This window comes from Dermochelys coriacea, chromosome 12 (genome assembly GCF_009764565.3).
Source record: "Dermochelys coriacea isolate rDerCor1 chromosome 12, rDerCor1.pri.v4, whole genome shotgun sequence".
NCBI classification, from domain to species: domain Eukaryota; kingdom Metazoa; phylum Chordata; order Testudines; family Dermochelyidae; genus Dermochelys; species Dermochelys coriacea.
Window position 1 is genome coordinate 7,719,759 of NC_050079.1, and position 14,729 is coordinate 7,734,487.

Genomic DNA, 14,729 nt, shown 5'->3' on the forward strand with positions numbered 1-14,729 from the left:
TATCTTTCTGGGTCCATTTCCACACTCTACGTGTAAAACGTTACACAACGGATATTCAATTTCTAGCCCCCTTTATCTTCTCCTCTGTGTCTGTCTGACACACTTACCAAGTAGGCCCTGCCACTTTCCCCAAATCACTCCTGCCTCCTGCCAGGAGAGTCACTCAGTGGCTGACTATGCCAATTAATGCCAATGCGGCTGCTTTAATGCCAGCTTGAAAGGGAGGGAGAAACTGGCTGCCAGCCTCCTTCCCCACTCCTTCACGCACACATACAATCATGTTTCCTTCTCCAAAGCTTGAAAACCAGAGCCCGTCTATCCCATCCCCCCCAGCCCATCCCCTCCATAAAAAGTTCTTGCAGTTGCAACAGGGAGCCATTCTGTTCTGAATCCTCAGGAAGCCACAGACAGCTTTATTCAAGCTCAAGTGGACACAAACATTTTAAACATGCAGAGCATATGGCAGGCAGAATACTTTACCTTCCAGTCTGGCGGTAACTGGGCACCAAATCCCAGAGCAGGAAACATTTTGTCTCTTAAAAAAAACCAACCAAAACAAAACAGGAAGTGTTACTGGATTTGCACCCCCTCCCCAAACATACAACAACAGTTCTTCACTCATGAAAGGTCTGATGAGTCTAGAAGGTACTCAGCACCTGAAGTGGTCACTGAATACAGTGGGCGCTGCAGATCTGTGGCATCTCCCCACAGTCATATCCAAGCAGACCCCGAATTGCGAGATTATCTTTTTAATATCGCATGGTTCTTAGCCCAATAGATGTGGGGGCTTTATTAGCCTTTGGGTTTTTCAGCCTTCTAGGGGTCACGTTTTCAAGCTTTGCTCTGCAATCACAAGAGCCAGAAATTTCTTCTCTTTTTAAGTCGTGGCTGAGATTCTCACGTCATTGCAGGACTGCCAGAATTTGGGGTTTAAGAAAAGCACCAGCTATTCTATTGCAAGGTTCCCTATTGTAATCATGAGAGCTAGCAACACTGCTCCCAGGATCAAGCCCTAATATATTATCCAGTATTAGAATGCTGACGTTCCTATGATTGTTTGATTTATTGATTTTACGCCACTCTAGAGGATCACACAACCGTTTAGTCGAGGGACACAGGCATGTTAGCACAGCTGTTTATGGGAAAAGATACTAGGGCAGAGGGCATCTGCTTTTCAAACGAACAGCCCACACACTGTAAGGGCTCATCTACTTGAAGCAGTAGTGCACGCTATGGGGATGTGATTTCGAAAGTGCACTAATGCTTTGCACACTGGCTCGTGGAGACTCTGCTGGTGCTCACTCAAGGTTCCCTAGTGCACTTGAACACTGCATCAGCAGGGACCAATTAATATGCAACACAGTCATATATTTTAGAAATCATATTCCCATAGCCAGCATTACTCCACCATGTAGACAAGCCCTAGTAAGGGTATGTCTACACTGGACACTAAGCCCAGGTTTGACTCAGGTTTGAGCCCAAGCCCCACTTCTGTCCACACACAGATCAGTCTGACTCGGGTCTGTAAGCACTCAGGAGCTGGGTGCTAGGAGTCTGCTAAGGGGATGGGTCGGAGTCTGAGTTCTGCTGAGACTCAGGTCCAAGCCCTGTCATCTTGCAGTGTGGATGCGGCTGGAGGGGCACACCCAAGTCAGGTGGCCTGCATAGTGCAGTATGGACATATTAGCACCATTCTGAGACCCAGGTCCAGCAACTATAAGACCAGGTTTACAATGCTCAAGCATGGGGTTGGAAACACGGAGTCCACAAGTCCTGGTCCCACAGAACTGGGCTAAGAGTTCAGTGCAGACCTACCCCTGAGTGAGAGAATGGTTGGTCTTTGATGGTGTGAGGGCAGATGGAATTATTTTTGACATCCCATTTATGCTTGAATTCTCCTCTCCCCAGAAGAAGAAGAAAAGAGAGATTCTCTTCTGTATTTATTTGGTAATTCATGGATGAAACAACAACTTGAATTTATGTCAGTTTTCATCCACAGATCTCAGAGCGTCACCTAAGCGGGTATCTAACCCCATTTTACAGATGGGGAAACTGAGGCACACAGAGGGGACGTGATTTTTCCAAGATATCACAGCAAGCAAGCGCAGAGTCAAGTGCCCCCCCACTAGACCATGCTGCCTATGTGCACTAGCAATGGATGGAATGTACCCTACCAGTATCCTACCAAGGGAAGAGAACACTCTGGGCCAAGCAGCTATGATCCAAATGGACGAGGCAGTACTTACGAGTCATAGTCCTGAATGATCTGTCCGACTGCCCAAATAGCTGACAAGTATTCGTTTGTTCCCATGGGATTGATATAGTGCAACGAAGAGGGGTCCCGCGGACTCCCATTGGATGCTGTGAAGTCAATTCCAACCTGAATATGAAGACAGAAGCACAGACCTGTAGAAATCTCCATTATAAATCCAGCTAACAGGTCTATGGACCAGACAGAAAACTTCACTGTCTTCCCACCACCCCTTTCATGATGAATCATAGAACCAAAGGACTGGAAGGGACCTTCATCTAGTCCAGTCCCCTGCACTCAAGACAGGACTAAGTATTATCTAGACCATCCCTGACAGGTGTTTGTCCAACCTGCTCTTAAAAATCCCCAATGATGGAGATTCCACAACCTCCCTAGGCAATTTATTCCAGTGCTTAACTACCTTGACAGTTAGGAAGTTTTTCCTAATGCTCAGTCTAAACCTCCCTTGGGGCAATTTAAGCCCATTGCTTCTTGTCCTATCCTCAGAGGTTAAGAAAAACAATTTTTTACTCTTCCCTCATAGGTCATGTTTTCTAGACCTTTAATCATTTTTGTTGCTCTTCTCTGGATTCTCTCCAATTTGTCCACATCCTTCCTGAAATGTGGGGCCCAGAACGACAGCAGTCACAATACTCCAGTTGAGGCCTAATCAGCATGGAGTAGAGTGGAAAGAACTATTTCTTGTGTCTTGCTTACAACACTCCTGCTAATACATCCCAGAACGATCACTTTTTTTGCAACCGCGTTACACAGTTGACTCATATTTACTTCATTTTCACTTGGGATCAGCAAAGCAGTTTGGACAAAATGTAAACCAACCTCACCCCATGCCAAAATTTTTGAAAGTTTCTAGAAGTTCAATTCTTTTGCATAGGCTTTCCTACAAAGCTTAGTTGATTAAGACCAGAGTCTATTTGGTCTAGGTTTTATGCCTTCTGAGGATCAGGTCCACATTTTTCAGAAGTGGCCACTGTTTTGGGCTTAACAGTTATTTTTGAGAGAGTCCCATTAGAGGACCATGAGACTAATTCCCAGAGGTGTTGAGTACCAGTGGCGCATGCTGAAGATAATTTTCATTTCAGGTCCTCAGAAGATCTGTTAAAAATCAGGCCCAAAATAAAACATCTCAAGTCAGTGGCCACTTTTGAAAATGTTTGGACTGAGCTTCTCCATGCGCCTGTGTGCTTCCTATTTACAGCTTGAATCAGAAGGACTGAAATACCAGAAGTGGTCCTCAGTGCTTCCACCTTGTCCGCTCCAAAGTGCTAAGCCCAGGAAGAAACTCCATGAGCCAAATTCAGCGGCATTATCCCAGAGCTGCATTTTACTCTTCATGTTCAGAGAAAAGAGGAGAAATCTCACTGGTGGGCAAGCAAACCTCAAACGATTGGGCCAGATCCAGAGGTAACATAAGTGATGGCGCAACTGGCAAATCAGTAAGAGCCGGAGTGTAACTTACACACCAAAAGCCGACTCTCCTTTGTCCTGCCCCTTGTACGGTCATAGTTCTCCCTCTGGCCAGATCTGAACAGAGTGCATCAAGCCCCATTACAAAACAGAAGGATGCCATTTAACATGCACTCTGCATTAATAAAAAGTGACTACAGAGGTGAGTGGGGGACAGAAAGGCAGGGCATCAGCAAGAAAAGCAACCCAGGAAGGTGCAATTCCTACTAAAACCCAGCCCCTCCCAGTTCCTTGGTGACTAAAATCATGCTCGCTTACCAGCATGCGCCTCATCACCTGTGACATTAGCTCTGAGTTAGGCCCAGCCCAGTTAATGAGGCAAATTCACCCATGAGTAACTGCACTGATGCCAGCTTACACCAGGGATCAGCTTGGCTCACGGAAGTTCATGTCTCCTCCTCTTTTCTTTGTAGAGTTGGCACTTGGCACCAGTACTTCCAGGTCTCCGATAGGACGTAAATGCTGCCCAACAAAGTTTCTAGGTCACACCCAGCAGAGGTAGCTGTGGGCCTGTGGGAACTGCCTCTTGTTACTCCAGTATTTTGGTTTGGGCTGCAAACAAGGCAAGGCAGGACGCATGGATAAGCACAACAGCATTAACCTCATCTTTCAGCTGCGGTCCGGTCAGCTCAGATTTTATCCAAAAGGGTTTGCTGATCCTTAAGTCGGAAGTTTCAGAGTAGCAGCCGTGTTAGTCTGTATTCGCAAAAAGAAAAGGAGTACTTGTGGCACCTTAGAGACTAACAAATTTATTAGAGCATAAGCTTTGAATGAGCTGTAGCTCACGAAAGCTTATGCTCTAATAAATTTGTTAGTCTCTAAGGTGCCACAAGTACTCCTTTTCTTTTTAAGTCGGAAGCAAATTAATGCTCTAGACAAAGAAATGGAAAGTCGGGGATGGGAGGGAAGGCTCCGTGCATTCCACTGGCTTCCCTCATTTTCCTGCAAAAGATGTTTATTAGACACAGAATCTAGTCTATGCAGGTTTTTAATGCCAAGCACTTCAGTGCAGTATCCCATTCCCTCTTAGGGCATTTGCAGAGACAGAATGATCCCAGTGTTAACATTAAGATGTCACATTCACAGCTGTTGTTCCACCCTGAAACATATAGGTGTATCTGTGTCAGCTTAGCAGACAGAGGTCCCAGCTGTGGTCAGCCCTCATTGCGCTAGGCACTGTGCAGACACCCCGTGAGACACCCAGGAGAGCTCACAATCGAAACAAAGGGCAGGAGGGGAAACAGTCTCGGGGTTGGTGAAGTGATTCTCCCCTGGCCGCACATCAGGACAAGGGAAGGAAACTTGTGTCTCCTGGCTCCCGGTCCCTGTCCTCTCTCTCCTCTTGTGTATATATAGACATATATATCAACACCTGCAGCATCACCAGTGGAAGATGAATGGGGAACCAAGTGGGTAAAAGCTGATGAGTGTTTGTCTAAAGTTGTGAATTCCCTTCAGCATAAAGCCACTGGATGGACAGGGAAGTGCCATTTTTAGAACCCCATTTCCTGATCTTCTCTTGCTTCCTTTCAGCATCTTCTTCCAGTTTTTCATGGTCTCCCGTGACCTTCAGGGCGGCACCAGGTCCTTGTCAACAGGCAGCCTTTCATAATACTGGGTGCCCTCTCTCTGCATCGGCTCCTCTAGTCAATACCCAGCAGGTGCTGCTGGCAACCCAATCATAGAATCACAGGGTTGGAAGGGACCTCAGGAGGTCATCTAGTCCAACCCCCTCCTCAAAGCAGGACCAATCCCCAATTTTTGCCCCAGATCCCAAATGGTCCCCTCAAGGATTGAACTCGCAACCCTGGGTTTAGCAGGCCAATGCTCAAACAACTGAGCTATCCCTCCCCCCAAGTTGGTATTGTGCCTACAGGATAATGAATGAAGAACTACCCTCCCTGAGTGAAACACTAATCAAAGAAACATTCCATTTGAAAAAAAAAAATGAACAAAGCTGGCCAATTACCGGTAGACCATTAAACCATAGAGTGGATTTCAGCTTTTCATGCCGATGTACACAGGAGTTTGGTGTTACCAGTAAACTTAGTCATTTTCCCTTTTGTTCCCTCTTTTGCTCTAAGACTTTAACACAACAGTTGAGCTGCGTATAAAAAGCTCTGGCATTCATTTCTGTTTCTATGGTAACTCTTCCTTTCCACCCCACCTCTTCCTCCCTCGCCACCTATCTCTTTTTAGACAACAAATAAAAATTGACATGCTGCACGCAAACACGGATCTCTAGATACTGTACTAAAAAAAGGAATTTTCAGAAATTAAAGGGCTGGGGGGGGACACATCCATTTTATTAAGCAGTTAAACTCGAGGGCCGTCGTTTCTTCTTGAGTTGCTCCTGACAAATCACATGCTTGCTGGCTCAAACAAGAGGGGCTAGAAATGCAAATGGAAACACCAAAATTCTCCCATTACATCCAAAGCGTATGTCAGCAACATTCCAAATGAGTGAATTCCACTCAAAAATCAGATCAGCTTTTCAAAGCAAAATTAATGTAAACCCCCAACCAATGACTGCGAACTTCCGAAGACGATCTAGAGATTCAGCGGGCTAAGATTTAAGCCCCAAAGAACTTGGAGCCATCTTTGAACTTCTCAGGTCTGCAGGGAGTTAGCTGGAGCGGTTTCCAAGAATGGCTCTCTCCCACATGAGACTCCCAAGGCTTCCTGGTTCATCTTCAGGAACACAAGACTCCAAGAACAGGGTCATTTGTAGTATTTTACAGCACTTCCACTTCAAGCCGGAAGCAAGGAGTGCAGAGGCAGCGGCCAATGTGAAAAATAGTGGGAAGAAGTTAATGGATCTTCTTCAAACCTCAAAAAAAGGGCTGGTAGTTTTGAGTGAGGGATCTGGGGGAAGTTTGATCTTCATTGATCTTGAAAACTGCTCTGTGGTTCTGATTAAAAAAAAAAAAAGTCCGTCCTCATTTCCCCCCCGCACATACTATGAAGTAGCATAGCGGAGAATTCCAGGAACCAGACACATAAGAAAGATCATATGTATTCTAATTTCCTACTGGATTCCAAGCTGTTCAAACTTGAACTACAGTACATTTGCCCAGGGCAACAATGAAGATTTGTCACAGGCTGGAGAGTTAACAAATTGAGCCAAACAAAACATAGCTCAGCTCATCCAAACATGCAGGCCCAAAACGAGATGGAGAGAAGAGGTGCGGCACCTCTTGAAGAGGAAGCAGAAAAAAGGGCTACTCCATACTGGGTGTACTGGAAAGTGGCTGGGTTCTTGGACCATGGAAAATATCTGTGAGACATTCTGACCGATAGATACACTCCTGAGAGTATCGGAGACACACCTGCAAACGAATAGGACTCAGAGCTGTAGAAATTCCAGCCGTCAGGGAGACTTTCTGAGAGGATTGCTTGGGTCGCACACCCAGAAAAACGTGAACATGGATCCAGCAACAGCAATGTTTGGGTAACTATTGACCTAAGAAGCATGTACAGTCACTATGACTGGGTGTGCACATTTGTGATAATTATGTACAATTTGTGCCAGTTGTGGTCAACAAAAACAATTTAGCTAATCCTGCCATTCTTCATGCCAAAGGTGGCACCTGAGTGAGCCTGGAGGAAGCCCTGAAAGCCTTCGAATCCAAAATCAGCACCTGATGTGGTCTCACTGGGACAAACCAGTCACTATTTATGCAGGGGCAACCCACCCTTGTTAGAAAGGGGAAGATGTTGCATTGGCGAAAAAAATCACAATGCATTAGGGTAAGTTGTGTTTCTGCTAGGGGGTTTCCATCGGTGCAGAGACATCCATGTAGCTCGGCTAGTGGCTAAAACCCTAGTCCAGACAAAGGTTAAGGGTGAAGACAAAGGCTTCTGGGCTACTATAAAGGACAAGGTATCTAGGCTGCTGTAGGAAGGCTAAACCAGCGAGCTTCCAATGACCTTTAAAAACGTTTGCCCAACGCTTATGTTAGTGCACGGACCCCAGCCCAGAACTCCCAATCAATTACATTTTTCATTCATTACACCTGATGGACAAAGAGCAGCAAAAAATACTTACAGTAAACATTAACTGGCAGCCCCCAAGGATGTAGTCCAGGAAGGAGTAATCCCTGGTTATCTGAAAGAAAGAGGAAAGAAAGACTTTCAAAGCCGCATTGCAGCACCCTTCATCATCACTAAAGTCCTGGAAGGCTTAAAAAAAAAAAAGTTGTGTGACCGTTGAGCAGCTGACATTTTGACCCGTTCTCTCAAACTCTTTACTCGCGGGATGAAGCAAATGTGGAGAAACATCTGGATTTCCTGAGGCAGCCTTTCATTTCTACATCAAAAGCGAATGTAGCACCACTGAAAGGTGCCCCTGTGTCAGCGGGATGACCGCCATCTTGAACTGGGCTCAAAATGTGGTGTGAAATCATGGCTTTATCCCCCTCAACCCTTAAGAATTATCAGGGGAGGATTACGTTTTATTTATGGCTACTTGGGATATTGCGCACGTCCTTGCACCCTAAAACAAGTCAGGGCCAAGCCAGTAATTGCACAGCTCCCCATTCCACATCCCCCTTCTTACCAGCTTGTTATTCTCCCACTTCTGGGTGGATTCCAACAATTTCAGATGGTCGTTAAACAGACCAAGACCTCTGCTCCTTCTCAGGAAGGTTATTGCCATAAAGCAGGGGATGGCTTGCCACCAAAGGTGAAAGCAATGGACAGAGCAACACGTCCATTTGTGCTGTCCTGCTCCACAGAAGCCTTTGATACTTCACACTCTGCCTAATTCTACAGAACCCTTCATACTGCACTGCTGCAGCTTCACGAGTAGATACCGGACCCAATGCGGCGGCTTGATTTTTTACGTCTTGCTGGGCGAGCAGAGGAGTGTCGCTTTACTAGTGATTTGCATCCATTGGTCCATCACGGTTTTTCTAATGGATTTTCTAGGGCTTTTGCTCCTGAACTCACCTCCAATATGGGCACCTCCTCCCCTCCCGCCCAACAAGAGACAGGGGCTTTAAAAGCTTTGCACTTACTTTGCAGGATTTCACAATGATGATGCCGGAGTTCTTGTAATTCTTTTTCTTCTTTTGTTTTTTGGGGTTAATGCATTCTAATTCGAGCTGTAACAAACAAGACACACAGCACACCACGTGAAAGCCAAGTTCCAACAAGGGCTGGCCATCCCATTCAGTGCAGGATAGCAACCAGCAGTCTGAAGCTCATGGGCATGCTAGCTGATCAGTCACCTAAGTATTCCTCAGCCAACAGCTGAGTCTCCCAGTGTAAGCCAGCTGCTGCAACAACCAAAATCATCTCACAGTAATTAATGGTTAATATTAAATCATTCTTCATTTTTAATGATTTTTCATCTTTAAAACAATAAAAAACATTTTACCCCACTGCAGCACCTTCTGTCCAGGGATTTCAGAGTGCTTAACAGGCACAAATGAACCTTATGAGTTATCTCTATTTGACAGTGGGGGGATAATGGGGTGTGGAGGCTGAGGCCCACTTGGGTAACCTCTAGTTTTTGAGTACCCACCTGGAGAACCCTTGGGAGTGATTTATAGAGGTACTCACACCCACTAATTTCTGTCCCCAATGTAGCACTCACCTTGGGTTATCTAAGAGGATGGGAGGGTGAGAGAAAGCCATTATAAGTGGGGAATGGGGCATCGTTCCTTGGGAGTTCAACAATCTGCTCCAGTGTGAAGGAACACATATGCTCTTCAGAAACCAATTCAATCCAGCAGCGATTTTTCAGCAGTAACTGGACAGGAAGAGCCTCTTTCAGAAGTAGAAATGCCACCCCAGCTTTCTCTTCAGCAGTTCTAATGATTGGTCACCCTTACTTAAAAATGTGTGCCTTAATTCTCGTGTGAATTTGTGTTGCTTCAGCCTCCAACCCCTGAATCTCAGGATGTGTTTTCCCCCCCTTGCTAAATAGCTGCCTACAAACAGAAATCTCTTCCCCATGCAGGTATTTGTAGACCATGGTCAAGCCACCTGTGAACCTTTTCTTGGATAGATTGAGCTTCGGAAATCTCGCATTGTGAGGCATGGTTCCCAGACCATGAAACGTTCTTGTAGGTCTTTCCTGAGCCCTTTTCCCCAGTTTCTGCAGCTTTTTTGGGGAAGTGTGGACACCAGACCCAGACATGGCATTCCAGAAGGGGGCTCCCAGATGCCATATATAGAGGTAATACCACCCCCCTACTCCTACTTGGGGCTTCCTGGCTATATATCCAACTATTGTGTGTTAGGCTGAGAGGGCTGCGCGAACATCAGTGCTTCAGAAATAAGGGACAAGCCAAAGCCACATTTAAAGGAGAATAAAACTCCACCCAGGCAGAAGTCAGAGTCCTTCCCCAGGTAGGGTTGTACAGGCCCATCATGAGAATTTTTAGTGGCCGGGGTCGTGTCCAGTCTGAGTATCAGCATGTAGCAGGCTCAGTGGCGTCACCAACGGTCCACATGCAATGGCAGAGCCAAGGAGGGCCATAGTGCCACCCACCCAGAGATTTCCAGAATGGCTTCTCATCCTCCAGACAGGCACACGGGGAGACAGTTCAGTGGCCCACAGGCACATGCAGCTCTTGGGTGCCGTGTAGCACGCAATCTCAGTTAACCACCGTTGCTCAACTACAGCTCCCTTCATCCAGCGGCCCACGTGACCCAGCTGACAAACCAACCCCTGGCTAGAGTGAGCCCAGAACCTGGTCACAGAATCAGACCCAGGGTTGGACATGGCCACTTGGCTTGAATCGAGACTGCCTGCATTTGGGAATGGAGTGGGGGAAATCCTGCCAGCTAGCCTAACCCGAGCCTCAGTCCCAGCAGAGCTGGTGCCTCAATCCCCTTCCCAGAGATTCCGTTAAAGGACCCAGTGGGTCGAACTTAGCTCTAATGACCAATACTCATTTCCTTCCTCAGTGTTGGGTTGCTGGCTCCTCATCTCTGCTCTCTTTGGAGATGGAATAATTCCCTTTCAGCAGAGAGCTTGTTACTTTGTAGGGACAATCATGTCCTTCTCTTCCCCAAATTACATCAATTTAGCTCCCTCAGCTTCAGATGTCTTGTCCTCCAGCCTTGCCTCAATTTTTACTGTCCTTCAGTTTCTCCTACTTTCTTCCCCAGATACTGGGACCAGAACTGCAGGGAGTGTTATACTGCAAAACAGCAGCAGCAGGTTTATGTTTAGCAACACTGCTGGCCAGTTTTTATTAGTGCTTTTTATTTCCTGTCCCTTGCTGCAGGGTTTTGTATGTAAACAGCATACAGATGTGCTTTATATGTTGAATGGCCTCATGCTGCAGGCAACCAGCCTCCCAGTGCTTGCTTGGGGGTCCATTGTCAGGTTGGAATTTGCCTCTTCCCCTGAACAGTGGCATACCTCCTGAAATGTACCTGGTGCTTTACTGCAGCCTAAATGGAACGCAAATAACTGAACCCATGCCTGAGGAGCTTGCAATGGAAAGGTCCCCAACAGGGAAGTTAACAGAGCAGAGGGGAGAGGTTATTCTTGCTGAAGCTTGAACACTACATAGAATAAGGTGGGAAGCCAGCACAGCCACGTTACATACAAGTAAACATAGGTCCCAGCACTGATTGCTGTGCTAGACCACTGTGCCTTTTTTTGAAGTCTCAACCCAGTCCTCTGTCTGTCCTCTGCCACTGCTATGTCGGCCTTTGCAGTAGTATCCAACTGGCATCGTTCAAAATAGAACCTGCATATGCATGGATCATCCCCATTTTACAGGTGGGGAACTGGGAGCCCAGAGCAGTTAAGTGACTTACCACTGGCAGTAGAACCAAAGTCTCCTAAAAACCCAGTCCCCTGGCTCTATCCACTATGTAACACACCCAAGGACCCATTATGGGGGGATCTATCTTACCTCTGACTGAAATCTAGTTATACTAGATCCATTGTAGTCACTGAATCACCTAAATCACTATCTAAATCACTATCTGCTGAGCAAGACCATTTTTTATTTGACACGATTATATTTGTGTGTGTGTTGGGGGGGTAGATACCTTTCCCCTAAATTGTCCCACCCCAGGACCAGATTTTCAGAGAAGGCTCAGCTCCCCTTTGGGCACCTAAATCAGTAGCCAGATTTTGAAAAAATACTCAGCAACATCGGGTTTTGAAAAGGTGGTTCTGACCATATCACTGAGATCTTTTGAAAGAGACGTTGACCAGCTCTGGGTACTGAGCCCTTGAAAATCTAGCCCATAGCGACTCCCTTGTATGCTTAATATCACAGCTTTATAAACATATTTCCTACATAGGGCAAAGCTGAAAGGAGAAAGTATAAACCCAGCCCCTTGGCTTGGCGTTAGCAAACACAGGCATGTTAAGGGGAGTCAAGACCTAGTGGGAAACTGAGTCTGGATAATATTGCCAAACAGGTGCCATGGGAGTGCTGTTGTATATTCACACAAAAAGAGCAGAGACACACTGCTGACAACTTCAGCTCCTGGGGTCTGCAATAAAGAGGCTGCCTGAGTTAGTAACAGCAAGTAGTTGTATTAGGAGCACTGGGTATTAGACAGAGCAGAAAGCAGGAAACAGACAAGAGTCCAAGCTGGAGGAAGGCAGAGGCTGATTAGTCACTGGGTAAACCAGTGTGTGTACTTGTTCTATTTATAAGCTGTTACAGAGATGTGCCCCGCCCCCTCCCCCCCTTCTCCATAAACCTTCCCTCTTCCCAGACATACGTACTGTAAAGGTGTGTCATACGCAGTAGATCTGGGAATGTCACTATCTACCCGTTACACTGTGTTCTTGAACAGTTATTGTGTAGCAATAACTTGGCTCTCGCCAAGATCAAGATGTTATTCTCCGAGGCGGTGTACATGCATGTAAGTGAGTCACAGAGAGAGTAAATGACTTGCCCAAACTCTCGCAGATAATCTGTAGCAGAGCCAGGAATCAAACCCAGATCTCTTGAGGCCCAACTTTAACCATCCTTCTTCTCTGCAGTATCGCGTCACCTCTACAAGCGGCACCACAGAGCCAACTAGTAGAAGCACGTCAAACTGCGTAGGTTACAGGGACTATCTGTAGATGCGGGCATGGACAGGAGTGAGAGGCCACCCTTCAGGAAGAAGGACTAAGCAAAGGGAGACACAGAGAGGAAAGGAGGAGTGTGACTAGGTCAGAAAGAATCCACAGTATCCACAGGCATCATTCCAGACAGCCAGTAAATTAGATCTTGAGTCATCTGCAAGAAGGACCAAACTTCAGCTGCCCAAAGCACTGTGGCTCTCACAGCTTTTATAAAGAATCATAGAATATCAGGGTTGGAAGGGACCTCAGGAGATCATCCAGTCCAACTCCCTGCTCAAGGCAGGACCAATTCCCAACTAAATCATCCCAGCCAGGGCTTTGTCAAGCCTGACCTTAAAGACTTCTAAGGAAGGAGATTCCACCACCTCCCTAGGTAACGCATTCCAGTGTTTCACCACCCTCCTAGTGAAAAAGTTTTTCCTAATATCCAACCTAAACCTCCCCCACTGAGAATATTTGGCTAAGTATGCCAGGAATCTTGTGTCATCATGTAGGTCAAGTACCAGCACATTCTCTGGGAAGAAATCCCAGGGCAGGAAATGAATCACTCAATAGCTTCCAGTTATTTTAATGAGAAACAGCCTTAAAAGCTGCCTTGGTTTGGAGAGAGAATGTGGCCGGAGGGTGGGGTAGAGGCCTGGACATTTAGGTGCAGGAGACTCTTTAGCATTTGGGGGGTGGTTAGAACCACACCGATCCAGGATGCACTGCAGTGAGCAGACCTAGGGTGCATCTACACAGTAGCAGGGAGGTGTAATTCCCAGCTTAGGTAGACATACACAGACTAGCTCTGCTCGAGGTAGCGCCTAAAAATATCAGGGTGGCAGCAGCGGCAACTTGGGCTAGCTGCCCGAATATGCACTCGGGGGGGCGGCTGGAGTTGTACGCAGGAGGGCAGCCTGTGCCACGCTGCTAATCTTTGTGCAATCGCTCGAGCAGAGCTGAGGTGGGTGTGTCTGTCCAAGCCGGGACACTTTAACACTACCCCTCCATTCCAGCACAGGGCCAGTCTGCCGGAGGCTTTGTACAGACAAAGCCACTTGACACATGTGTGGAGCTAGGAGAGTGCCCTACTTTAATGGCGGCCTCTAAAATTGTACTTAGATGCCAGATCCCAGACAAAGGAGAGTAGGGGTGTCTGTCTGAGAGAAGCTTTTAGCACCAGGTGGAAATACTCTTCTCATTATCCTGCAGCACTGGAATGGGCGTCTTTGCTAAAACATGCACTTCTTTATGCAGCAAAGCATCTTCTGGGATTCGATGCAGATGCAAGTGAATGGTCCAAGCATCAATCCTTTCCAGCCCTCTCAGGATATTCCCTACTGCTGTGAAGAGGGACAAAAATATGACATTGTCCCAACGAAGAACTCGACAGCAGTGGCAGGCAGCTCAATGGAAGATCTGGGCTCATGCTATTCTGTATGTTCAGGTCTAGCTGTCAAAGGAGATGGACACTCGCTGGGTGTTAGGATGTACGTGAATTACAGGTTCCATTCTGATTCAGTCTCCCAGTGGCAGTGCAAGTGGCATTTTAAGTTATAGTAAAGCAAGGACAAAATTAAATGAAAGCGAATCAGACCCCTTCAAAAAGCCGCAAAAGAATCAAAATGAGGGAATGCCGGCAGAGCAATCCAACCAGAACATGCAGGATGCAGAGGAATCTTACCGCACCAACACCCGCCCAATTCACGTGAGATCACAACCCAAGACCTGCGCTTCTCTGTTGGGCAGCCAACTCTGAAGCCTTCACTGGGTCTGCACAAGTCATTACACCTCTGTGCCTCAGTTTCCCTGTCTGTAAGACAGGGATCATGACGCTCACCCACATCACAGAGGAGTTTGTAGAGGAGCTAATTAAGGCCTGCACAGTACTCGGAAGGTGGATGGAACTCAAGGAAGTGTTTAGTAGTAGGGTTACTGAAGGGAACGTGG

General features: G+C 46.8%; 1 protein-coding gene across 8 annotated transcripts in view; it reads right to left on the reverse strand.

The window, feature by feature from the left end:
• Positions 1-14,729, reverse strand: part of CPNE2 (copine 2) — a 157,332-nt gene that overhangs the window by 47,156 nt on the left and 95,447 nt on the right. For all 8 annotated transcript variants that reach the window (XM_038367856.2, XM_038367855.2, XM_043495233.1 and 5 more), the window contains 4 exons: positions 8,758-8,844; positions 7,788-7,847; positions 2,247-2,380; positions 481-535 (listed from right to left, as the gene is read on the reverse strand). In XM_038367856.2, the coding sequence (XP_038223784.1) occupies positions 481-535; positions 2,247-2,380; positions 7,788-7,847; positions 8,758-8,844 (336 nt within the window). The remainder of the gene's footprint in view (positions 1-480; positions 536-2,246; positions 2,381-7,787; positions 7,848-8,757; positions 8,845-14,729) is intronic.